Below are 26,576 nucleotides of genomic sequence, written 5' to 3'. Positions count from 1 at the left end.
AAGCTAAAATAACCTTCATTTCTTTTTTTGGGCCTCTTGGTGGCAGCAGAAACATGTTATGAACTCAATGTTCACAAATTCACAAATGTGTTTCTGGCAAATTCGTGAAGAACGCTGAAGAAGGGTGTCTAGCAAGAATAGCAAGAATTGCTATCCGTGTAGCAAGAATAATAGAATGAACAGTTTAATAGGAGTGCTGTCCTTTATTTATGTTTTTGCTCATTCACTACAAGAGGGATTCAGCACTCCAAGAAAATGTCCTCTCTAAACCAGTGTCCTGGGCGTTCATTATGTTACTGGGCTCTCTCTCCTAAAATATGCATTCACAATGCCATTCAGTGCCACTGTGCACAAACATCCGACTCAAATTGGCTTTAATTACATACCCATACCCATCCACTCACAAAAACATGCACATACACAGTCGCCATGTGAAGCTCATAAAATAGCTTATTCACTGTGGATGGCACACACACACAAACACACACACACACACACACACACACACACACACACACACGCGCACAAACAAACACAAACCACGTGCTGAGCTGCTGCTGGTCATCTGACAGCGCCTTCCTCTTTACCACGGGGCATCATCAACACTATAAGTTGCGTATGCATTCACACCTGAATTCTATTGTGTAAACGTGCGCACACACACACACACACCAGCACTTCTCCTTTTATCGCTCAACGCATTCCCCAACAGGAAGACAGCATAAAGTTTAGTGTACGGCATCTGTTGAAACCAACCGCAAAAAACGTGAATCACAATGTGAAAGTGAAACCTTCTGTTTCAACTGTTTGGCTCACTCCACTCTCGATTATTGCTGCTACCAGTGGGCGGCTGGGAAACCTCGGAGATCAAAAGCAATGCTGTCAGACTGTAATAACAGCTCTATTTTCAGTTTCTTCAGATCAGCTGCTTGGAGAAGCAAAAAGAAGCTCCAGTAAATTCCCATTCAAAGCATTGTCTAAATTTACCTCCTTGTGGGAGTGAACTGAAGAACTGACTGCAATAAAAAAAAAACCTGTAATGTGTTCCCATGAAATGTAATTAAAATGTAAGCAATGTAATTTAAGCCTCACCTGTGCAGCAGAGAGAGTGAGCGGAGATGAAGGTCTTCTCCTCTTCAGTTCTACACACTTCCTCAGCTTACAGATCTGGTGGCCAGTCCTGCGGTTGAGGCAGCAGCTGCACTGTCCACAGCTGAACTTCCTCAGGCACGGCTCGCACATCCCACACCTGCTCCGCTTCTTCCTCTCCTTCTGTGGTCTACGAGTGGTCCAGGAGGGTAAACAGGCTGCCTCAGGCCCCCAGGATCCAGGTAGAATAGAGGGGTTGGGCTCTCCGTAACCTGCCTCTGATTCGGTGTCAAAAGACAAAGAGGAGCGAGTGCTTTCTGAGCTACAGGAGAATGTGGAGCTACTGTCCAGAGAAGGAGTCGAGATCTTTGGCACTGAGTCCGGCTCTGGCACGGCTAACACAACACTGCCCTGGCTGAGGTTTGGTTCACACTCAGCTGTAAGAGCATCAGTGTTCAACTGAGGAGCTGATGTCTCTCTCTGGCTGCGGTGCTCTAATGGCTCTCGATTGGATTCACTGTCTTTGGTCTGTGTCTCTGCTGGTGTGCAAGCTTGTCTTCCTCCCTGAGGAGAAGGGATCTCTGGGATTAGCAGTTGGTGAGGTCCCCCCTGGCTCGAATCCCTAAAGCTCCTAGGTTTGAAGGAGTCACTACGGACAATAACGGGCGTATTTCTTTTCACAAGAACAGTCTGCAACATCAGGGCAGGTTGAGCGACAGCTAAGGACCCTGGAGGTTTAGCACCATGAACGGTAGGTTGTATGTCTGTCTTACCCTGGCTCAGAGCCTCTAGCTTAGGTGACTCTGAGGTGGAGGGGGCTTTGGTGGGATTTGAGGTAGCTGTGTTGGAGACAGGTAGCACACTTACAGGTGATTCTGACTGTGCTGTCAGTCCATTGTTAGAGTGAGGTGGATCTGGAGGTTGAAGGGCTGGAGTGTCGGTGTGGGAGTCAGCAGGACTGATGGAAACATCATTCTCCTTTTCTTTTCTTGCACCCTCCTCTCCCAGCCTCTCAACATCCTCGTCCATCTCTTCCACAGTCTCATTAAGTCTCTCAACTGCTTTCTCTGCCTCTAAATTCTCTCTTCTCTCATGATTTATCTTCTCCTTTCTCTCAGTGACAACTATCACTCTTTCATCTGTCCTGTTCTCTGTCTTGTCCAGCATGTTGCCTTCCTCTCGTTGAACAGGACACACATCATCTTGGTTACCGTCACTGACAAGATGATCAAGCTTATTTCCAAGGACAGATGAACTGTCGGTTCCCTTGCTGCCACCCAGCACCCCTGCAGAGCCAATACTCGTTAGCGCAGAAGGCTCAGAGGGGCTATCTTTACTGCTGTCACTGCACAGTTCGAGCTGTCCATCAACATCGTCACACACAGGGCTCCCACACCTCAGGTCACCTTCACTGTTAGGGCTGATAGTCTTTTTGTCTTGTTGGGTTGTAGAACTGTCACAGCTGCACTGGATACAGTCTTCCAGTATGTCGTTACACGGTGGTGAATCTGCTTTAAGAGGGCTGCCCTCTTTAGCATTGCTGACTCCAAGACCCTCGTCTTTGATGCTCGCAGGAACTTCAAACTCAGTTTTTAGAGACACTGGTAGGATTTCTTGATCATCACACGAGTCCACTTTCTCATTTTCCTCATCAGGGGTTGAATAATTGATGCTGGTGCTTGATGGCTGGTTTCTTGTGTTTATTTGCCGTGATGCTATTCTCCTTGCGCCCCCTCTGCTGTTCCTCCCTCCTCTGCTAGGTTTAGAAGGCTGGCAAGGGGTAACAGACACCCGTGCACCCCGCAGGGACTTCCTTCGCCCTAGGGGGTCTTCTAACTCGCAAGAGTGGTCAGGCGGATTGCTCAGTCGTCTAAGCCTCGCAGATCCTGTTACATTTAGGGCATGGTTAACTGTGCCAGGGGACCTCCCAGGGCCCTGACCAGCAGGCCCGCTTACGCCTCTTCCGCGTGGGCTTCTGCCTGACTGTGTCTGGGCCCTGGCCGTGGCCCTTTTGGGTTCTGCAGGTGTTTTCTGGGGCCTCTCGGGGGCTCTTCCTCTGGGTTTATTTGAGTTACAGGTTTGCCTCTTGGTGCTGATCACCTTCTGGACATTTTTTCTCTGAGCAGGTGTCTGTCTCCTGGTGGATTTGGTGGTAGCAGGCATGGCTGAGGGTGTGGAGGGGAGGATTTCTGGCAGCCAGCATGGGAGCCAGGTGAATGTTTATCTTTTGCTCAGCACACAATATTTTTCTCTTTAAAATCTTCCTCTTTCTTGGTTTACTCTTGAATTGTAAATAATGATGCTGTCGTTATCGTGTATTTGCAGTGCATGACCTATAAAGACAGTAAACAGGAAGAAATGTAAATACAAATAGTCTCAACACTCTTAAATGTATTTTCAGAGTAATTCACTCAAAAACATTAGGTATGATTTGATAATTGACAACATGATAGTACAATAGCTATGAAGAGAAATCTATACAGTCTGTCTTTACTTTGTTTGCTGGACACTTTCGCCCCGCCTGAAATATCTACTATCGGACGAGAGAGTGCTGACAGGTTCACGTCAATAAACACAATTCAATGCAGCTATACATAACAGAATATTTAGGATACATTTATCATAAACACAGAGGAGCTATACAAAAACAAATACCATTGCTGTCTGTGTGGCTAACGCCGCTTTAACAGTTTAAAGGGCAGGCATGTTGAGGAGTGGGCTCTGGCCGGAGGTCGGATCCTGTTTTCGTCTTTCTGACTGGCGGAAGAGGGGGTAATAACCGTGTAAAAACGCCTTCAACGTCGATGTTTATTATTATTCTTGCACTTGACCCCTGTCATTTAAAGCGCCGTGTAGATTTAGGTTGTTTTGCTGCCAGCGAGGTTTTATTTACACGTTTACGGCAGAAATGCTTTACATACCAGAGAGAGACAGTTGCACTGTCTGAACTGCTAATAATACTCCGCTCCAGCGAGACAGCGAGACCTTGTATTGGTTTCCCTCCTCGGCAAATATAGACTGCTGGCAAGTTCAATCCCCTCCCGACGATGACACATGGACATGATACGAGCAGTACCGTGAACAAACATCGAGCGGAATCGTTGGTTTTCAACGTGCACCGTGTAGTCTTTGCGGAGCACGACACCCGTTAAAATGTAAATCCCTCTTATGTCAATCCATTCAGGGCAGCCCCGCTCACTCTCCCTCCACTAGACGCAACCTACGGTCTCCGCTGGCCAAAACCCCGTCGTCGGCACTGGAGGGAGGAGTGGACGGGAAAACCTGGAGTGGAGTCACAGCTGTCGTCTGTCCTAGTGCTGCCAGGACTGACTGTGTGTTTGTTTTAGCAAGTGGACGCAGGAGTTCGCTAAAAAATGTACAAACCTCTTACCATGATATGACGTTATAATTAATCGCTTACTGTACGCTGTCCCTTGATGTTAGCATGCTAGCTAGCTTTTTTTAAAAAGGGGGTTTAAATTGAATACGCAGAGTTTATGTATAATTAATAACATTTTAAAGTTTTTAACGTAAATCTAATCTCACCAGCCTTCGTTGTCATACATTTGACGCTCAAATATGAAAAACTGGAAACTTTTCCGAAGCTAATAACTCACCCCCCTCCATCTCCTCCTCTCGCCTAACGTCAGACTGCGTCATCAACGTGCGACAGTTTTCGCCACTACCCGTCAGTCGGCAGACAGGGCGAAGGACACGACTGTTGCGAATTGTCGGAAGTGCCTCAGATTCGTTCATAAAAACGATATTTTTTGTCAGGTTTTTCAACCTTAACAGTGAACGACGACCTTCTCGGTGCGAAACCACCCGGTGTTCGTGTCAACTCTTCAATTTAACAGCCGCTGCCATACCGAGGAAATAAGGAAACGAGAAGATCAGGCAACTCAGCGAAGGAGATACATATTTGTTAAACACATTTCAGGCACACCTTTGATGTGTTTGCTCCTGTAACATCTTTGATATCCTGTGAGTATCCCTTTTCAACAGCCAGGGTTGCTGTTGTCTCTAAATCTAACCTTAACTTATGTCCCCTTTGCAAATCATGGCTGGACTTAAGTAAGTTTGCCAATATAAAAACTGCCAGGATTATGATGTTGTCTTGGACCAATACATACTCATTAGCACATGGACATTTACAGTATTTTTTCCATATTCTACAGCCATGGATGTGGCAGATTCCTGAGCAGGAAGGATGACATCGGAGGCTGCGGTCTCCACACCTACTGCCATAAGCAGCAGCACACCTGCCAAGAGGGACTACTACTGGCTTCGCTCCTTTGTAGCTGGAGGTAAGATCTGACACATCAGTTTGCACCATCACTTTCAGGTCTGTGATGATGTACTCGAGGTAGAATCTGACACAAGGACACATGTTCAAGCCTCTGTGACTGCAAGTCTCCTTTGCTTTAATGTCTCCTGCTTTCTTGTGTAACTGAAACTGTCGACTGTCCGTATGACCAGAAGCTACCTAAATTATTTCCTTTATCAACACGCTCATTGCAGCTTTGTAAAAAAAAAAAAAAAATAGTCAAAAGTATCTTTTCGAGAAGGTGTTTTTACCTGCAGTGCCTCAAACCACATGCAAGCTGTCCTTCAGCAGCATTGAGACACATGTTGGTCCCTGTTCTGACCAAAGTAAGAATATTACTTAGAAACCATACCATTTAGTATATATGAAGTGGCATTTGATTATTATTAGTATTTATTCGTATTTTCCCTGTCATAGAATACAAAAGTAATCAGCTATGAAACTCTACAGTAGAGGAGTTTACATTGACAGCTGCTCTGAGTCTTTTCTTGTCCTTGAATGCTGACCTGTACTTCTGGAGATACCAGTCCTCTGTTGAGACTGATCTCTGACCTCCCTGTTAAACATGACGGACAAAAATAGAATTTTCCTTACAAGAACAATCAAAACACGAGTCACGCAAAGAAAAAGTTAAAAAATAACACTGTCAACCTGTCACATACCCAACAATGTTGTAAACATACCAACACAGGTGCAATCAAATTATTATGTTTACTATATAGTACTAAGAAATCAGAGTGGATAGATGAAAAGTCTCTCTGCTTTTGTTTAGGTGTAGCAGGATGCTGTGCCAAAACCACCATCGCCCCTCTCGACAGAGTCAAGATTCTTCTTCAAGCCCAGAGCCCCCATTACAAACATCTTGGTAAAACATCTACAGCCAAACATGGAAAAGCCAACAAGTGTTTGTTCTCACACCTCTGTGCCACATGAGTGAAACCTCTGAATGTTTTTTTTGCAGGAGTGTTTTCCACTCTCAAAGCTGTGCCACAGAAAGAAGGCTTCCTTGGCTTGTACAAGGGTAATGGGGCAATGATGGTCAGGATATTTCCTTATGGAGCCATCCAGTTCATGGCCTTTGATAATTATAAAAAGGTACAGTATATTTTCTGAAGTGTGGAATAATACTGGCTTTTAGTAAACATGGCAGTAGAGAAAGTGGTTGTTTAGGGAAATGTGATCTGCTTTTATGTTGTTGCAGTAAGTGTTTATGCCATTGTGCTGCAGCTGAAGTGAAATACAGTGAACGTTTTTATCTGTATATTGATTTTATTGGTGAAACTGACGACCTTTGTTTCCTACCTGCTGATGCTGATAATGATATATCATTACACAGCTGCTAAGTAAACAGATTGGGATCTCTGGACACATCCACCGCCTCGTGGCAGGATCTATGGCAGGTAAGTTATTGTTCTCACTGATAAGACTTTTCAGTCAGTGCCAGGTGGATATCAGGTACCGTACTGGCATAGACATTGCACCTTTAACTCGGTCCTCTCATGTCAGTTTATTGATTATTAGCAGTGCATGCATTGTTGCTTGTTCCTCTTGTATCATAGCAATGTCTACATTTGTCACTTTAGTACAAACTTTCTCATTCTGTGACAAATACGGCATTAAAGTAAGACATGGAAGTGGACAGTCTGCCAGTTCACCTCCAACTGTATAAAGCAATGTGGAAGTGGAAAGTCAGTCATATCAATTGGAACACAGCCACATTACATTCACTGTCTTTTAAATCTGAGTAAATCATGTTGAAGCATTGTCATAAATTCTGTCTCCCAGGGATGACTGCGGTGATATGCACCTACCCTCTGGACGTGGTCCGAGCCAGACTGGCCTTCCAGGTGACAGGATATCATCGATACAGTGGAATCGCCAATGCCTTCCACACCATCTACCTTAAGGTAGTGTTCAACTTCTCAAACACTCAGCTCAGTCTTCACAAACATTGTAGTCTTACATTAAAATGCATGAGAATAAAATGCTCTGTATGACTTTCGATGCAAGGTTTTTTGTCAACATTGTTAATAATTCATAGTGTATCGACCTCTACCGAGTTTGTGCAAAGTCTTAAAAGTTTGGAAAATGCTTAATTCCAATAGTTATGTTTTCAAGGTCAGAATGTGCTTCAGTAAGTGATCCTTGAAAAATGTGTGATTTTCAACACATACTGGTGTTTCTTCTACTCTAGGGCTGCCCAAAGCCCAAGTCTTTGCCAGCCAAAGTCGGCACGTCATGGTATTTGATTTGGCCCACCAGATGTTTCTAGAAATGATTAAAAACAGTTACAATCTGAATCGCTGTTTATGCTGTTTATTTTTTTGTGAGGTTGCTCTTTTAAATATGTATGATCTCTTATTAGTAATATATTGTTTTAATCATCTGAACATGGCAGGCAGAGTGAAAAAAACAAAGGAACGTTTATATTTTTCACCTGTTCCCCAAGTCATAAAAACAGGAGAGTAAACAATTTAGATCAGATTTAGAAAATGGATCATGATAATTAATACGTGCTTTCTTTTGGCCTGTTGTCCACCATTATGTTTCAGTTTTCATGTAAACCAAAAATCTTATAATATTTGAAATGAATTTGTTTGTTGTTTCCTGACCTTGAAAGTAGGAAGCATTAAATAATACTGATCAGATGATACACTCAAAGTTATAACAAAAGGTTGGTAAAACAGACAAATTGATATTGATTGTCGTGGTAAAGGAATTCTGTAAACTTTATGTTCGCTATTGCATTCATAGTAAGATTTCAGAAGTGATGATAAAGGCTTCGAGAGTCTGCAAATTTAGTGATTGAATTTTGCTGAACAAACCCTGCCGTATACAATAACAGCTGTTTTTCTTTTTTGTGAAGGAGGGGGGCGTTCCTGGCTTCTATAGGGGACTTACTCCAACACTTATCGGAATGGCCCCTTATGCAGGTGATTATTTTGCATAGACTGACGCCACTCTTTAATTGATATTATGCAGAACAATGTTGGTCATATCTTGTTTTTATCCTCCAGGTTTCTCATTCTTCACCTTTGGCACCCTGAAGAGTCTCGGCTTGAAACACTTCCCAGAGCTGCTGGGTCGCCCCTCCTCAGACAACCCTGATGTCCTCATTCTGAAGCCCCAGGTTAACCTGCTCTGTGGAGGGGTCGCCGGTGCCGTCGCTCAGACAATATCGTAAGTGCAGGCGGCAAGCAGTCAACAAGCTTAAAGCACAAGACTCTTTGTGCCGGCTGGCTGGTGTTTGTTATTGATTATGAGGCTTTATTGTTGGTTGATGTGTCCCGTTGCGTTTCCTCTCACTAGATACCCGTTGGATGTGGCTAGGAGAAGAATGCAGTTAGGATCCGTGCTTCCGGACTCTGACAAATGCATGTAAGTATCACCACTGTTCCTACTCTCCACATTACAGTACTGTCACCATGACGTGCTGCTGTACATTACACCTGAATGTACAGTATACTGTGTACATATTTTGCCATTAGATTTCTGTTGGAAAATGTTGTGACGTGTTTTAATGCTCAAAACAACTAAGACGGAAACAAATGGTTGCTCTAGTGGTTTGTTCTCATGTGGATCATTTTGAGTTAAGTAGGGACATTATAATGTAATGGGCGACCCTTTTAAAAAGAGAAATGAAGGAGAAATGATTGTAAGGGTGTAGTATAATACTGAAGGTGATAATAGAGATGAAAACAGACTTCATTAGCAGTGTGTTACACAACAGCGTGCCGATGAACTTCATAATTTCATGAGTAATGGGTTGAGTGCTCATCTACCTACAGAGGTAATTGGCACTTGCGCCTGTTCTGCAGAAGTCATTAGTGCATCTCTAATTGGGGGAGTTATTTAAAAGTGGATCTGTTTACTGTAACCTCAGGCAAGCTATACTTCTTGCTTTGTGATCTGGGGTCCGTGATGAATTTTGTTATGTCTCTGTATCTCTCTTTTTCTCTTTGCTTGGGGCTATGTTTTTATAGAAAATCTGAAATAGCAAAAGGAGCTCTGGGAGTTTGGAAACAAGTGTTTGGGGTGTTGACTGATGAGTTCCCTCTATAATATTTAATTCCACATTTGGTTTTGTTAGAAGAGTTTGGTGAAGTGCGTCCTTACATTTTGATAGAAAATTCCAGAGCTCAAGGCGAGCTGTTTACATTAGATAAAACATTAAAGCCCAAAGCTTTAAGGAGCGTGAAGGCCTCTGAGCTGTTAAGCAACATAGCATTCATACCTTCGTAGCAGTCCAAACCTCGCTCATTGTTCTTGTGTTATCTGCTTTTCCTTGATACATAAGATTTTTAAAGAATGCATTCACAAGAGTCAATACATCAGTGTCCTGAAATGTCATTTGTCTCCTACCTGTTTATTGTGTTAATATGGTCATCAACAGGGTTTAGTCTCCTCATAGCACAGGTGGACCTCGACAGCAAACTTGATTTACCATAAATTTATAATGCCTGTTATGTCAGTGATAAATACTGCAAGTTGTCCCATAACAAGATGGAAGATTGAATACTTTATCAGCTCAACATTTGGTTAGCTCATTAGGAGAAAAACTCTGAGGATGAGGGATGTAGCGGTTAACTGATGTCTCAATACGCCGCAGTTAAAAACGGCACAGTTTTGCAACCGTGAAGGCCCAGTCACACCGAGTGTTTCTGGTCTCACTCTAAAAAATGGACATTTTTAATTATTTTTCTACGTACAGGTTTACAGGAAAACGGAAAATATACAGACAGCTGCGGCACGAAAACAAACCCAGTGCAGCAGCTTAAAATGCCGTACCGCAACAAGTTCTGGTACGCAAAGCTACAAAAGCTGTTTCAAGAGCAACTCCCCTCATGTATGCTCAAGGAGGTCTACCTTAGCTGAACGATGACAGAGGAACCCAACATTGAAGCCTAAAGTCATTTGTATGGGAGTATATGGCATACACAAAGAATAACCAGGGCGTTGTTCAAAAAGACGGTGTAAAACTTGCTGGAAAAGGTCGCTGCTTAAGGTTCAACACCTTAAATTTATTCCAACATCTTAGAGATCACCATCCAGCTACACATGCTCAAGTAAAGGTAATACACTAACTTAAAAAAACAACTTAATGCCAAGTTACGTGATGTAAAACTAAGTTGGTAGGGCATGGAATATAAATACGGCGCTTATAAACAATGAAGTAGTGATGAGTTTAGAGTTGGGCTCTCAGGGCAATACACAGCAACACACAGGAAAAGCAGCGTCGCACCGTTTATACAAATAAACACTCAGCGTAATGACATGCAATTTCCGCAAGGGCTAAACACTTACATTAGAGATTTATTCTTTCCTTCATTTTTTCCTAAACCTGAACTTTCCCCTGACTTTTTGTTAATTTTTATTTATAATTTCTTACTGTATTATTTGACTCCTGCATTAGTTTTTGTTTGAAAGGCAGCAACTGTTAAAAACAAAAGCCAACAAAGAAATGTTGTGTGGACAAAATAAGAGTTGTGAAATAATCTAATGCATTACATTTGTGAACCCTGGACAGATCACTGAAGAAGACCCTGACGTATGTGTACACGGAGTATGGGATCAAGAAGGGATTGTACCGAGGCCTTTCTCTCAACTACATCCGCTGTGTCCCCTCCCAGGCCGTGGCCTTCACCACCTATGAGTTCATGAAGCAGTTCCTCCACCTGAACTAGTCGCTGTTTTTATACCTCCTGAGTGGTCACGCGGATCGACCTCACTGTTTCCTTTGTGGACTGATCCGAGGCTCACTCGCTTCGTCTTAAACTTCAGAAGGTGGGAATTGCCTTTTTTCCCCTGAGTTCACTGAAGGCATCGGGGAAGTCAGTTAAGCTGAAAAGGGAAACCGGTTATCAGACAGTGAGACGCTCCATGTCTGTCCTGTTTCATTCCCACTTACTTCCTGTTTTTGTGACTCGCCACCTCTAAGCAGAACTTTTACTCACATGTGGCTTGAATTTGAGCAGCTCTCTCATCAGTGTCTCCATGGATACAGTGGGGAAGCGCCTCATTTGGTCTGGCTCGGTCGGTCGGACAGCTTGGGGCAACGATATGCTCTTTAACAATGTTGTTGGCAACACCACAACAATCCTCTGATTGTGTACAAGTCCCCCCAAACACAGATGTCCACATTCTCACTTGTCTTTTTTCTTTTTCATGACCTGTGATTTTAAGATGGAAAACGACTGAAAATAATCAAATAAGCAGTTTATTTCTTATCTTTTTCTTTCTAGAACAGTTAAATTCTACAGCTGCTCATTGTCTTTGTTTATCATTTCTTCTTTTAATAATCTAATGATTTATAATGTTTTATATATTCAGGGTTTAGTGTCTCTTCAATTTTGCGGGGCAGTAACTTCTGCAGAAGTTGCTGTTTGTGCGTCTTTGTCCTCTATACAACTCTAAAATCAAGATAAAAATGTTCACATGCAGTTTTTTTGTTTTATAGATGCAGAGACTGATGCATCTAAACTTAAACTTAAGTTTAAATGCCAAACTCTGAGTAGAGCAGTTACTGTACGTATTTTCAACTGCTGAAAAAACCTTTGTTTTTTATGTTGGTTAATGTGCAGTCAGATGTTTAGTCTGTAGCTTTGATGATATTGATGCTCATCTTTAATAAGAAATATATTTGAGGTCAGTGTTAAGATGTTTAAGATGTCTAAATATGGATGTACAGTAGGTCTTACATGTCTGGAGGGACTCAGGAGAAATTTGCACTTGATCACTGTAGCCGTTTCTTCTTATTTATTGACTTAGCGACCTGTTGCCACTGGGTGGCAGCATTGAATTTAGATTATTGTTTACCATCAGAGCTGAGCACAGCATTCATATAAAATTTCATTCATCTCTTATTGAATACAAGTCAGATTAGGATCTTTATAATTTTTTTATGTGTTGCTTAATCAAAGTTGTCTGATAGTGAGTGATATGCAGTCATTTTAACCCGATTACTCACTGGTAGTACTGTGTGGAAAGCTAAACGTTAATTACTGAATGAAAGTGTTGCTAAGTGCACTGCAGGCCTTCAAGTCACTGCCAATGTTTGTGTGAGCCTCATCAGTTTGTTGTACAAACATCGTCATTTTCGCCAGCCTCTTGCCTTCCTCTGCATTCGATATCTTACTTCACCAGAGTGATTAGTGTGTTTTACTGATGCACACGCTTCAGCTGTTAGATCACTGTATATGAGCAGGGGGGGAACTCCAGAAAGCAGATGACTTGGAACAGTGGTTTCCAACCTTTTTGGCTTATCTATGTTCAACACAGACAGTTTACAACCAGAGCTGCAATGATAAGTCAATCGAAAAAGATTAAGCTGCCAACTTTTTTCATAATCCATTAATCATTTTAGTCATTTTTCAAACAAAAATGTCGGACATTCGCTGGATTCAGCTTCTTAAATGTGAGGATTTGCTGCTTTGCTTTGTCATTTATATTTTTCACATTTTTGATTTTTTGGAAATTTTATAGACTCATTGAATAATCATAAACGTAATAGGCAGATTAATCAACAATGAAAGTAAACGTTGTTGCAACCAAACACAGCAGCAGTCAGCTGTCAACTGAGCATATCAGTAGTCTAAATACTACCTCTACTACTTGTAAGCTCATTGTAATAGTGTTCGTGGCAAATTTACACCTTCGCTGCCTTCACTCATATCCTACATTCTGTCACTGTCTCTTACATATGTGGGTACGATTCAATGAGTACTAGGTGAGTGTCAGATGTTATATCTAAACATTAAAGTGTCAGAATATGACTGAAACACCAGGGAGACACCAGAGAGACAACTGACTGGGGATGGTAGTGTCAGCAGTCGCAGAGAGCCAGGGATGGTAGCATGTGCCAGGGTTCGAATGCATTCATTGAACATGTAAAGGTGTCTGTAGAGGAAGAGGGGCGTCCATGATGTTTCATTTAAGCGCCGTAGTTTGATTGTTGTCACCCATCAACCGGTCCCAAAAACCTTTGCATGAGCTCCAAACATCTGATCCCAACAATGGACTTCAGATTCATAATGAGAACAGACGTCAAGCTAACTGTAGATATCTCAGCATATAATTCTCCCTTCAATGTAACTCTTGACTAAAGTGTACGTAACAGTAAATCAACTCCAGTATCCGACTGTGCCTACCTGAAGAGTATAATCGGGCGCGCTCACTGGTGATGAGTGGCAGCTACCAGTTGGGAAACAAACTACAGTTTTCTGCCTTTTATGGCGCCACTCATTCATCTGCAGAAGCTTCCATTCACTGCTCCTTTGATTCCTGTGTTTGGTTTCAATTACATGATCTTTCACTGTCATTGCTGTTTTTTTGGGGGGGTTTTAGTTCAGAAAACAGATCAGTTATCCCTGCTGCTCACTGCAACAGAAATATTCACAATTTATACATGCAAATGTATGTAATAGTAGGCTGTGCTGCTTGCTCAGGCTGTGTTGGATGTAACTGAATGAAAATGTCTTTGTTTTTTGTTTTCTCTCTTTGTACGTGTTCAGCTTCGACTGCCTTGCTTTTTATTAATTAAGAAGTCTCCTCAAAACAGTAACAACGCTTGTGTTTTTTTTTGTCTTTTAAACTGTTTTCGACTGAACGACGAGGGGGCAGTAGCTGACTTGAATGTCTTTTCAGTGTTTTCAGAGAGAAAAATTCAAACTCGTGAAGCAGAAAGTGGTTGATTCCATTTCCCTCTTTGAGTTTGACACGTACAAACTCCTTTTGAATATTGATGTTACACTTTCACAGAGGGACTGATTCATTTGCATTTATTTCACTGAAACCGGAATACACTGCCCGTTGTTATCCGATGTCATGTACTGATTTGACTGGTAAATGTGATGTGTAAAAGATGTGTGGGGCGGTGGGGGAGTAGAGCCCCTCCAGATGGGGCGTGGATGGCCGGGGGGGAACATATGGAAATGGAGCTGAATGAATATGATTTATGTTGGAAAATAAAGGGAGAGAGTTTGGTGATGTTATCGTGCTGACCTTCATTTCACTAAAATTCAACCAGGATCCTTTTTTTTTTTAGTTGCTTCCCCTTTCATTGTTAATGATTCACAAAAAGAGTTAGACTAATGAAAATAAAAACCTGATCATTCTCTGCAGGAATTTGTTTTATTATGCTTCTATTAGACACCCCGCTGTTGTTTGCAGACAAAGATGATGAATTTGATATCGACTTCTGGTACAAGACACCTTTTCCTGTGCCCACGTTCACATCGAGGAAGGACGGTGGTATTATATTCTGACCTCATTTACAGTCTGAGGGTGGAGATCAGTCATATCACCGAGGTGGGCGAGAGCTCGTCCGTGTCCTGCACCTCCCTCTTCTGCCTGATGACACTTTTTGTTCGTGTTTGTGCAAGAGAAATGGGGAGACGTTAGAAGTCAGTCAGTGAAAGAAATTTGAGCAACAAACAGGAAACTTACCTAGTTGAGGAGGATAGTTTTTCTGTAGATTTCTCCATCTTCAGAGGGCATTTGGGCAGTTTTCTTCATCCTGTGTGAGCGCCATGCCTTCTTACACGGTGACTGTTTCCACGGGGAGCCAGTGGTTCGCAGGGACGGATGATTACATCTACATCACACTGGTGGGCACAGAGCGATGCAGCGAGAGAACACTGCTGGACAAGCCTCTGTACAATGACTTTGAGAGGGGGGCGGTAAGTGATGTTACACTGCTGTAGTGGTGTGAGGGCCACTGTGTTGCAATTACATTCAGTTGCTGAGCACACAAACTGAACAGTGGATGTACTGAAGTAAAAGAGGAAGAAAATTACAACTAGGAAGGAAAACAGAACTCGTACAATAGGAATAACATTTTAATCTATTTTAAGAAAATGTTTGCTGTTGTGAACATGAACAAAGATAACTAGTCAGACAGCCTTGTCATCTTTTACATTTTACAAAACTCAGTCAATTTATTCTTGACTAATTAAACTGTTGCCATCAGATTATTCTCTATGTGTAGTAGCGAATACACTATTTTAGATGTAACTGGGGAGTCTTGGGATGATTACTTCATTGTATTGTATATTTGTAGTTATTTTGCCACTGAAAATTAAGATCTGAGTTTAACGAGTTGTCCCATGCAACCTGAAAAAAGACAATTTGTTGAGCTAAATGATATGTTTTTACAACACAATATTAAACTCTAAAGATGCACACACACACACATATATATATAAAGCCTACAACTTTCTCTGCATTGCATATGTCAAAATATGCATAGGTGAAAATTACGGGGAGACAGCGGGGTTTAGACCCCACTTCCTGGGAAAAATAGAGAATTGTACACCTCAATAGCCTTTATCACTGTGAACATATACGTTAAAATAATATGATTTGCATTTAAACACTTGTTCAAACTAATGTTGGAAAAACAATGTGTGTTTAAGTCTTTAGAATTGTTTCTGTTTATTGTCCGCCCCAACAGTGAAAGAAATATCCTCTTTTTTTTAATTCCTATCAAGCAGTACATGTAATACTGACACAAGTTTATCTGTCAGATTCATTTTTGTCGTAACACTCGGCAGTTTGAAATGAAAAATTCATGTTCATAAAAATGTACTTGTCATTTCACAAACTACTTTTAACTCACATACAACCCAAATCATGATCGTTCCCTAAACTTAAAGCAGAAACAGACAACTTTTGGTTGGCACAGGTAGCAGCATGCTACCGCTAGCGACCTAGTTATGCTCAGTGCTATAAAAAGTAAAACACTGAGTTGTATTGATTCGTATAGTTACTTACTGAGCTCATAGAAAAAAATGCCAGTTTTGAACCGTTTCAAGTTGCACTGGTAAGAAAAAAGTCACATCAGCGCGGGAACAGACTTTGACACAATATCGGCGCTCTCAATTGAATGAATGCCCGTCTGTTCATTTTGTTTGACCTCGGTCTCTTTCACCCTCTTCACCTTCTTTGCTTCCTCAATCAGCAGGAGGTTCCCCAGTTATTCCAGTTGTTCTGCCTTTACTGGGGGATAGCGACCGGGGAAAACGATGTCTCTTCCTGTTTTGGTTGTGCAATGGCAGACGCGCTTTGAGCCCGGTGGCAGACGGAATGGTGTCATTTATCTAAAGCCATTACACTGGGCAGCCAGTGTTTACTACAGACTGATGAGTTCAAGCAAAAAAGTTGTCTATTGCCAATCCTTGACACTGATGTTTTCATATACATGTGGTAATGACTTGTGATATGAGACAAAACGAAGAATATGATTCATTTAATGACACTATTTCTTCCAGCACACACTGTATATTTATCTGCCTGCTGACTAAATTGCAGGTGGACTCCTATGACGTGAGGGTCGGTGAGGACCTGGGCGACATTGCGTTGGTGAAGATCGAGAAGAAGAAGTACTGGGTGCACGACGACTGGTACTGCAGGTACATCACGGTCAAGACCCCATCTGGAGACTATCTGGAGTTCCCCTGCTTCCGCTGGCTGGTGGATGAGAAGGAGGTGGTGCTGCGGGATGGAAGAGGTACAGCCGTCAGTTTCATCTGTCAGTGCAAACAGTGTAAACAAGCACTCCATGCTCCATCCCTCTCTGTCTTGTGTCTGTTGTAGCACATCTGCCTCAGGATGATAAGACCAGCCTGGTTAAGCAGCACAGGCAAAAAGAGCTGGATATGAGGAGAAAGACCTACAGGCAAGCTGACTCTACACATGTATGTTATAGGAGGCTGAGGCTGCTCATTAATGTCTAATAACTCTGCTGTCCTTCGCAGATGGAAGGAGTGGCAGCCTGGCTTTCCTATGAGCATAGACGCTAACAGACACAAGGATCTGCCCCGGGACATCCAGTTCGACAGCGAGAAGGGAGTGGACTTTGTTCTGAACTACAGTAAGGCGTACGTGCTCCCTCTAACAGCCTGCTGTAGTAAACAGATTTACTCTAGTTGTGGGGAGAGCTGACGGCCCTCAGTGCAGAGCAGAGTGAGTCAGTGGAGCTTTAACCTCGCAGGTGTTTTTCAATGCAAAGCTTTCATGTTGCCATGATGACATGCTTCTATTTTCTGTGCTCAGGATAACCTGGAAGAAAACAGAGGCGTCATTGTGTGTTTATCACCAGGTTCATTTGCATTGCGCTTTCATGCAGGAGCCTGCAAATAAACACAAAACACAGCCAGAACACAACTGTATGCATCATGCAGTAGCACTGAACAAAAGGCAGAGAGTGCACAAATGACAAACCTTAGAAGGATGTGTAATAATATATAATTTATGAAAAGGAAAAGTGGTTGAGATGGAAAATGAATCATGCAATTTGCCACGGTGAGCTTCCAGTGCTGTTCATAGACTTTCTGCCTATTTGTGGACAGAAGTGGTTGAACAACATTTGCATTTGATGCTGCTTCTTCCAATTTCAGACACATTTTGATGTGAATATGGTAAAAAAATATGCTTATGGTGATGAGTATAAGAGTGATGAAGATGACAACGATGATAACTATGACTTTCCAGAATAGAGAACCTGTTTGTGAACCACTTCATGCACATGTTCCAGTCCTCCTGGAACGACTTCGCTGACTTTGAGAAAATCTTTGTGAGAATCAAAAACACAATCTCAGGTCAGCCTCATATATATTATATTATATTATATTATATTATATTATATTATATTATATTACATTGTTGTCATGGAATGAAACTAAGTACATTTACTCAAGTACTGTACTTAAACACAATGTTGAGTTACTTGTACTTTATTTGAGTATTTCCATTTTCTGCAACTTTATATTTGAGGCAAACATTGTACTTTTTACTCAATTACATTCATTTGATAAGATTTAATTTGCTACTTTGCAGACTGCAGGCTGCTTCAGAGTAAGCACATTTAGCACATTTTTTTCAATTAATTTATTTTATCAGCAATCGAATTAAAATTAAAAAAACATGATAATCAGCCAGGATAATCAGTCGACCCGTGGCGTATGTTTATTGCCACAAAATAGGTAACACCTCATTTTACAGGCCTGCAAATTTCATGGTAAGCAGGCGGTAATTACCGAGTAACGTATTTGAAATGTCTTTGAAATTACCCTAAAATTACCACAATAATTACAAAATTACCACAACATGATTTGATAATATTCTGGTATTTTCCAACTAACCATTGATAAATACCTGGTAATTCATTTAACACATTTCCAGGAAACTTCCAGCCAGTTTCTGTTTGACTTCTGCGATCATTCCAGTTTAACCTTCAACTACTTTTTGTCTAACTCCCCCTCAGCAGGCCTCTCAATTAAAGCGAAGTTGTGGCAGCTTCATTTCAGTTAGTTTCTGAGGTAAGGGGAAGATATAATAAAAAAAAAAGTAATTATTGTGGTAATTGGGGGTAATTTCAAAGAAATTTCAAATACGTTTCCAGGTAAATTTCACATATTCACCACAAAATTGGTAAAGACCTGTAAAATGACATTTTAGCGAAGATTGCTTTTGATACTTTCTGTGACTTAAACTTCTACCAAAGTGATATTTTAGCTTGATATTATTACTTTTCTCAAGTATGACTTTTGGGTACTTTTATTACATTATCCAGAGTATGTGATGCAACACTGGAGAGAGGACTTCATGTTTGGGTACCAGTTTCTGAACGGTTGCAACCCTGTAATAATCAAAAAGTGCACCAAACTGCCTGATAAGTTTCCTGTCACTCATGAGATGGTCTCCGTCAGCCTGGAGAGAGATATGAGCCTGCAGGAGGAGATAGAGGTAAACATGGTTATGTCTTTTAGTCTATTTAATGTTCCATATATGAGATCAGATTGTGCCTACAACAGAGATATGTCTCTATGTCTGATACACAATGTGAATCACTGTTCTGGCTCCAGGCAGGTAACATCTACATAGTAGACTACGAGGTGTTAGACGGCATCAGTCCGAACTCCACAGACCCGTGCACGCTGCAGTACCTGGCAGCTCCCATCTGTCTGCTCTACAAGACTACTCGGAACAAAATCCTGCCCATCGCCATACAGGTGCAGTGATGTTGAGCAGTGCTGTCACACCACGAGGGAAACATTTCTTTTTCCTGCGTCTCCTTCATCCTCTGTCTTTTCCAGCTCGGCCAGACTCCAGGCAAAGACAACCCGATCTTCCTGCCTACTGATGGTCAGTATGACTGGCTGCTGGCTAAGATCTGGGTCCGCTCGGCTGACTTCCATCACCACCAGACCATCACACATCTGCTCAGGTCACATCTGATCACAGAGGTGTTCGCTATTGCCATGTACAGGCAGCTCCCTGCTGTCCATCCTGTGTATAAGGTAAAACTCTGATTCATTCATCGACTGAGTCATTGACTGATTGACTGCTTGACCTCATGGATTGATGTTCTGTCTTCCAGCTTCTTATTCCACACATTCGTTTTACCATCGCTATCAACACCAAGGCCAGAGAGCAGCTCATCTGTGAGTGTGGCATCTTTGACAAGGTGAGTTTCTGGGCAGAAGGAAGCGGGTCGACTATTTCTGTTCAAAATTAATGAGAGAAATAATTTAAAAGAAAGAGGAAAAGAAGCCCAAAAGTGCCCATTCATTTCCCCTAAAAGATCATTCAGTAATGGGCATTCAATCTCATGCATGCATAGAAAAAGGAGAACAGAAGCACAATCATTAGCTGCATGAATAGTGCAATGTTGCATTTTCTCCTCCGTCCTCATCAAGGCAAACGCGACAGGCGGAGGTGGTCACGTCCAGCTGGTCCAGAAGGCCGTGAAGAATCTCACCTTCAGGTCTCTGTGCTTCCCGGATGCCATCAAGGCCCGCGGCGTGGACGAGAAGGAGGATCTGCCCACCTACTTCTACAGAGACGACGGCAACCTGGTGTGGGGGGCCACTAAGAGGCGAGCAACGACTCGGAGATAACTTAGAGATGGCAAAGGCGAATAGTTTGTGTGTTTGAGGGATAGAAAACAGGGATAAACAGTGAGAACTGTGGGAACATTTTCTACCTGTGTGTGTGTGATTGTCAGAATTTCAAAGTGAGAGAAGTTGCTGTGTTTTCTATGTCCTCTACGACTGACTGCTGTCCTGTTTTCCTTCCTGGCAGTTTTGTGTCTGATGTGGTGCATATTTACTACACCAGCGATGAGGCGGTGCAGGCAGACGAAGAAATCCAGGCCTTTATTAAAGATGTGTGCAGCTTCGGCATGCAGGACTTCGATCACTGTGGTGGGTGCACATGAAAGACGTCCTGTTGATATCACTTTTCTTCAAGCATCATAACAACAAACAATAAAGTTTCTTATTCCCATTTAATAATTTATGACTCTAGGACTTTCTGCAGAGGACGGGTACGACAGGGAACAGACAGCACTATAAATTCAAATATGTCCTGTTATTCACTAATGGTTTGAGGGGAAGGACAAGAAGTGACAGGAGTCTGATGGTGTCGCTTGCTGAGCACCAGTGTTGTAAAACCCTTCCTGCATTTCTCCATGTCCTGTTTGTGTCCATTGTGCACGGATATTTTGCAAAGTGACCCTTGCAAAAGAGAAAAGAAACAGATTTTTTTGTGAAGATTAAAGATCACTTTCTCTTTTCCACCTGTCCACCGTCTGTGCACAGAGTTTCCCAAGTCCCTGAAATCACGAGAGGAGCTGACAGAGTATCTGACCGTGGTTGTGTTCACCGCTTCAGCCCAGCACGCAGCAGTCAACTTCGGACAGGTGAGCGATACATCATCAGGAACCATTCAATATTATTATATTATATTAAAAATACAATACAAAAATAAAATGTAGTTTTATTTATTAATAATTACATTTTAGATTTACAGTTTTGGATTCTTATAGATAAATTGAGATGAATTATTCAGGTATGACTGTTCATTCACTGTTCACTTAAACAAATGGTTTATGGAGGAAGTATTCATATTGTTGACTTAAGTAAAAGTACCAGCAGTGATGGAATGTAAACAAGTACATTTACTCAAGTACTGTACTTGATTTATTTTTTACATTTTTTGAGATTTTAGTACTTGAACTTTACTCAAGAATTTACATTTTTCCCCAGTTTATAGGTCCCCTCCACTACGTTTTGGAGGCAATTAATGTATTGTATTTGTATTGTATTTTACTCCACTACATCTATTTGATAACTTAAGTAACTAGTTACTTAGCCGATTACATGCTGCATCAGAGCCAACGTCCTGCATTTTTAAATTAATTTATTTGAGCAGCAATCGGATAAAACAAAAAGCATTCTCATAATCAGAAACATTTCGAATATTGGATCCGATAACCGTCCAGGCTGATGATCGGCTGACAGTTATTATTCTGTATGTACATACTTTTAAATATGTATAATTTTCTTTTACGTGTACTTTTGACACTGAAGTACAGTTAATATCAGATACTTTAAGACTTTTACTCAAGTCCTTTTCTTAAGGGTGACTTTCATTTTTACCAAAGTAATATTTTAACAAGATAACTTCACTTTTACTCAGATATGACTCTTGGATGACGTCCTTCACACCCTACTTTAGTGAAAGTACAGAAGTATTACCAGTAAAAAATGTTCTCAAATATCAAAAGTGACCATACTGGTTCTGCAGAGAAATGTTACTATGACTGATACATTATTACATTACATTATTAGTAGTTAAGACTAATGCATGATAGTATAAGTATCATTTTGTTGTTGGACATCGTGCAGTATGACTGGTGTTCCTGGATCCCCAACGCTCCATCCACCATGCGAAAGCCTCCTCCCCACAAGAAGGGCTTTGCAGATGTGAACTTGATCATCGAGAGCCTCCCTGATCGAGGACGTTCCAGCTGGCACCTGGGGGCCGTCTGGGCCCTCAGCCAGTACCAGGAGAACGAGGTACAGAGAGGGCACTTCGTGTCCAGACACACAGGCAATCACACCCACGTCTCAGTACAGACAAAGACACAATTTCTAATTTCACAAGAAGCTCCCCTCTGCTGTGAAACATGCTTTTTTCCCCCCTGCAGTGTGTCTCCAGGCTGAATGACCCGTCTCCTCTCTCTCCCCCCGCAGCTGTACCTGGGCATGTATCCTGATGAGCACTTCATCGAGAAGCCGGTGAAGGAAGCCATGGAGAAGTTCAGGAAGGAGCTGACGGAGATCAGCAGCTCCATCAAGAGGAGGAATGACGGAAAGAAGCTGCCTTACTACAACATGTCCCCCGACAAAATCCCAAACAGTGTCGCTGTCTGAGGGAGAAATGAGCCCACTTAATATTTTGCAAGTTCTGCTGATATTGCTGTGAGAAAAGTCTTGGTCACATCAGTGTGGGACTTTGATACTTCTATAGTGCACATGTGCTGACAAAAAAGTCAATTTGCAAAACTTAACTTTGCTTCTAAATTGTTTTTTTTTGTCACTTATTTGGATGAAAATTGGTTTAAATGTTATTGCAAGGAGTTGCCAATTAAAATCTTTTCACTTACAGCTGTGATGCGTCATTTCTATCTGCGAGAGTGCTTTTCTGATTGAAGGAGACGATAAAGACACAAAGTGTTAAAAGTAACTTAATTTTTATTTGGTTGTTCTTTTTAATTCTACATACTTTGTTCAATAATGGGAAATTAAACTGAAAACACATCAATATTTCTTTTTAAAAACATAAGTACTTTTACCAAATTCTTTACAGTTACTATTCCAAAGTAAATTCACAGACAAACTTGTGGAATGATATCATAAGACAGGGGAACAGTCATAAATGTTCAAGTCCAGTCAGTAGTAAACAAACGTAGCTTTATGCAAGTCACACTTTTCCCAGACATGATCGAATTTAAGCGACGGGGCAAAGACGGAGAGAAAAGTCGTGCCTGAAACCTAAAATACTGGGACAGTGAGGCTGATCGAAAGAAGAAATCAGTTCAAAAAGAAAGAAAAAGCTGCTCTCAGAGAGGAACTTGGCTGCTTGTAAAAGTGGCCTCAATCTTTATCAGGACTACATCAAAAACTTCTGTCTCAGACTTCATGAAAGGAGCCAGCTCCTATGAGTAGAACGTGGAGAAAAAAAAGCTACAGTCCATCTTTAATCTTCCCATTTGGAGGAAACTATGGGTGAAATGTTTAAATTTAATGCTGTCGTGTATGTCTGCATTCTGCACGTGTAAAACAATATTGATCAAGCAGTTTAAAAAGTGAGAAAGAAGAGGATATTCACATTAAGGTCAAGCAAACAAGTTTTTTACAAGTCTAGTATCTGAAGTGAAAAACAAAGTGAAGGTTTTTATGCCTGGGACAAAAAAACAAAGTGTAAGTTGCATAAAATTACTAATGAAAGGGGTTTATAAATGAACAAATTGTACTCTATTTTCTTTTAAAAATAAATACAACACAAAATGAAGAAATAATCTTTTCATACCCAGAGGACACCCTGGACATTAAACACCATTACATAACTATAGAATAGAATAACAACAAAAGGGTAATTGCACTTTTTATCTGTCTAATTGCACTGAGCCTCGCGGGAATTGAAGTTTCAGAGAAGCCTCTCGTTACTGGGTCTTTAATCCAACTCGACACGCAACGACTCCCTCGGCTCATATTACGTATTAAAATTATATTAGACTCCAGATCTCAAGTCACCATGGGGCATATACACAAGTACAGTATGCATTGTTGCAAAAAACAAAAACAAAGCGCAGGTTTCATTTATTGCTGCTGCTGCTGAGCAGTAATTGTCAGGTATGTTGTTGGACCATCGTTGTTCACAGACAATATACTGGTATCAAAGACAGTTTTTTAAAAATGTGTGTGTTGCTGGAATGGCTGTGAGGCTCAACATGAGCCCGGCATCGCTGTGCTCCCACGTACACAAAAGCACTTACAATGACTGTAAGCCCCAAAACACATCGCCCTGAGAAATCCACTGCTGCCTACCTCGGATCGCACCTTCAGCTCCACACCAGCAGGTGGCACCCAAGTCAGCCATGGTGCACTTTAACCACTACAAGTAGCATTGTATACATGGCTGTCATGCGCTTACTGCAAAATAAACGACTTGTTTGTTGATGACCTGCAGTGAAAGTGTTGTACTGATACAAAAACCCCTCGTCAGCTGTGCTTCACTGTGCTTCTTTTGAGAAATGAACAAAAAAAGAGGTGTCGGAAAAAAAGTCGTCTCATTTGAGCCACAGAAGGCCGGATGTGAGAATAACACTTAATCAAATGAGAGGCAACAAGCTGGCTGTCTTGTGATTAAATACTAAAATAGACATCCTCCATCATGTGATAAGAATCTGGCAGGAAGAAACAAGACACTTTCACTGAAACCGAGACTCCTGCCCATCTGAAATGCTCCTAATATCAGATGTTGCACCTCAAGTGCTGCAGTGGATTGAAAATATGCAAGTGCCAAAAATTAGCCTAAAGTTTATTTTCAGCGGTCTGATTTCAATACAGTCTGCCTGGTTTCTTCTGCTCGGGGTCAATCAACGCACCGCCTGCACAATGGGAGCAACGGGAGGCTGAAAATAGGCAGCTGTGGATTTCTCAAGGCACATCCCGTGATTAAGCAAACAAATCAACATATTAAAAACTGCACATGGAATATCACACTGTAAATACTGTGTCATTCACATGATAGAAAAACATGAGCGACGCTGTTTATGCCCAAAGGCTCTCGTTATGATCTCAAGACATGGAAATTATCTAATTTCCCGTGACCAGTAAAAAATGTTGTTTGTTTATTTTATTTCATTTTATTATTTTTTTTTAGATTTTATTTTTTTTTTATCATTTTTTAAAAAGTTTACATTCTCAAAGCCTTCAGAAAGTTCATGTTTGGGGTAGAGAAGTCATGTGGCTGGACTTTCCGTTCTCTGCATTGGAGCGATGAACTAATTTTTCCTGTTTTTGACTAAAACACTCACATGTTTCTTTCAGCATGATTCCATTTTTTAACCCCAGTTTCCTTTTTTGTCATCCACGGGAGGGTCAATATATACGTATATGTGCGTATGAGGAAATGCGATGTCAAACAAATTTGTTTGAGTGTGCTCTCCTCAATGTACAACATGTGAATTCATATCAAAGAAAAACAGAGGAGGAAAAAGGACAAGAAGGGATTTGTTGTGGAAACTAAAAAAAAAAACAAAAGTGCTTCGATGCATGTCCAGATCAAGGCCTGACCAGCTCGGGGCCGACAGACCACGGCGACAGAGATGGCAGTAGCTGGAATGTTCCAGAGATCCGATGCGTGGCGCTACATACTGATCCACGGCAGGTTAGCCCCGAGACTCACAGGAGGTAAAAACAAACAAATCTAACAAACCCACAAGTAAACAAACCACGCATCAGACGTGTAGACCTCCAGAGCCGTTTGTGAGTCTGTTTGTCTCAGTCCTGCTCTCCCAGAGGTGTACATACAAGTGTGTGTGTGTCCATGTATGTATGTATGTATGTATGTATGTATGTATGTGTGTTTGTGTGTTTGTGTGTTTGTGTGTTTGTATGTGTGTGTGTGTGTGTGTAGAGTGGTATGCTCCAGGCCTCTTCAGACATTTCCAGTAAAAACAGTCAGGTCCTGGGGAAGGAAAGAGGCAAGAGTGTGGATTGAGGGTGCAGGTGGAGGGAGGGACAAGGTCCGACAGGTGGAGTGTGGATAGAAGAAGATAGTCAGGGTCCGTCCGTCTGTCTCTGTGGGTTGAGTTTTAGGAATATAGGATGACCAGAGGAGGACAGCGGGTCAGTCTGGGAGCAGAGGAAGGGGAGTGTCTGGTCGGTCCTCAGTCACCGAGCTTTTCCACGACGGCTTGTTTGTGTGTGTAGTATGAGCAGGACAACCAATGGCATGGACCGAGCGGTCAGACATGGAGCACCTCCATACTGTAGTCCTCTGTCTCTGTGTACTGGGAGGAGTTTGTGTCCGACTGGGTGGGGGCCAGAGCTTCCTTGTTCTCCAGACTTGGCTCCATGAGCGGCGGCTTCTCCAGTGCCAGCTTTTTACACGTGTCTGGCCGGTTCTGGACGTATATGACCCGGTTGTAAGCCTTAAGTCTCCTCCATAGGTGGATGTAGACTTTGCACTGGACGTACATGAACACCAGTCCACCCGTGAAGCCGATGGCCACCACCACCAGCTTGGTCCAGAAAGGCCATTCCAGGATCCCTGAAGGAGAGGACAGAAAGAAAAGAAACGTGCACGA

At 41.9% G+C, this 26,576-nt stretch overlaps 4 protein-coding genes across 10 annotated transcripts in view; 2 read left to right on the top strand and 2 right to left on the bottom strand.

Annotated features, from left to right (window-relative positions):
- tet1 (tet methylcytosine dioxygenase 1) overlaps positions 1-4,545 on the bottom strand; it is a 34,369-nt gene extending 29,824 nt beyond the window's left edge. Inside the window, exons 1-2 of one of the 2 annotated variants that reach the window (XM_084375057.1) lie at positions 3,745-4,545; positions 1,093-3,422 (exon numbers count right to left, since the gene is read on the bottom strand). In XM_084375057.1, coding sequence (XP_084231183.1) covers positions 1,093-3,252 — 2,160 coding nt within the window. In that variant the 5' untranslated portion in view covers positions 3,253-3,422; positions 3,745-4,545. The remainder of the gene's footprint in view (positions 1-1,092; positions 3,423-3,744) is intronic. The other variant, XM_084375056.1, reaches the window with a different exon arrangement.
- On the top strand, positions 3,234-14,535 carry slc25a16 (solute carrier family 25 member 16). 3 transcript variants are annotated; one of them, XM_084375059.1, is made up of 10 exons: positions 3,234-3,301; positions 5,268-5,396; positions 6,189-6,281; positions 6,378-6,511; positions 6,753-6,816; positions 7,202-7,323; positions 8,283-8,349; positions 8,434-8,596; positions 8,726-8,794; positions 10,944-14,535. In XM_084375059.1, the coding sequence occupies exons 2-10, from the start codon at positions 5,300-5,302 to the stop codon at positions 11,098-11,100; spliced, it is 966 nt and encodes a 321-aa protein (XP_084231185.1). In that variant the 5' UTR covers positions 3,234-3,301; positions 5,268-5,299; the 3' UTR covers positions 11,101-14,535. The 3 variants fall into 3 exon arrangements, with proteins under 3 accessions (XP_084231185.1, XP_084231184.1, XP_084231186.1); XM_084375058.1 differs by lacking the exon at positions 3,234-3,301 and adding an exon at positions 4,782-5,073; XM_084375060.1 differs by lacking the exon at positions 3,234-3,301 and adding an exon at positions 4,782-5,073 and having other exon boundaries at positions 7,202-7,326; positions 8,286-8,349.
- A 333-nt stretch (positions 14,536-14,868) lies between these two features.
- Positions 14,869-22,786, top strand: alox5a (arachidonate 5-lipoxygenase a). The gene is made up of 14 exons (XM_084374968.1): positions 14,869-15,093; positions 16,724-16,922; positions 17,009-17,090; positions 17,170-17,292; positions 17,906-18,012; positions 18,987-19,159; positions 19,279-19,425; positions 19,510-19,713; positions 19,794-19,880; positions 20,113-20,291; positions 20,498-20,619; positions 21,016-21,116; positions 22,105-22,275; positions 22,453-22,786. Exons 1-14 carry the CDS (start codon positions 14,944-14,946, stop codon positions 22,630-22,632), a joined length of 2,025 nt encoding a protein of 674 aa, XP_084231094.1. The 5' UTR covers positions 14,869-14,943; the 3' UTR covers positions 22,633-22,786.
- A 149-nt stretch (positions 22,787-22,935) lies between these two features.
- LOC311270965 (E3 ubiquitin-protein ligase MARCHF8-like) overlaps positions 22,936-26,576 on the bottom strand; it is an 89,879-nt gene continuing 86,238 nt past the window's right edge. For all 4 annotated transcript variants that reach the window (XM_084376253.1, XM_084376255.1, XM_084376254.1 and 1 more), the window contains one exon: positions 22,936-26,539. In XM_084376253.1, the coding sequence (XP_084232379.1) occupies positions 26,235-26,539 (305 nt within the window). In that variant the 3' untranslated portion in view covers positions 22,936-26,234. The remainder of the gene's footprint in view (positions 26,540-26,576) is intronic.

This window comes from Pagrus pagrus (assembly GCF_965226575.1).
Source record: "Pagrus pagrus genome assembly, chromosome: 15".
Taxonomy (NCBI): Eukaryota; Metazoa; Chordata; class Actinopteri; order Spariformes; family Sparidae; genus Pagrus; species Pagrus pagrus.
This window is presented reverse-complemented; position numbering and strand designations above follow the sequence as displayed.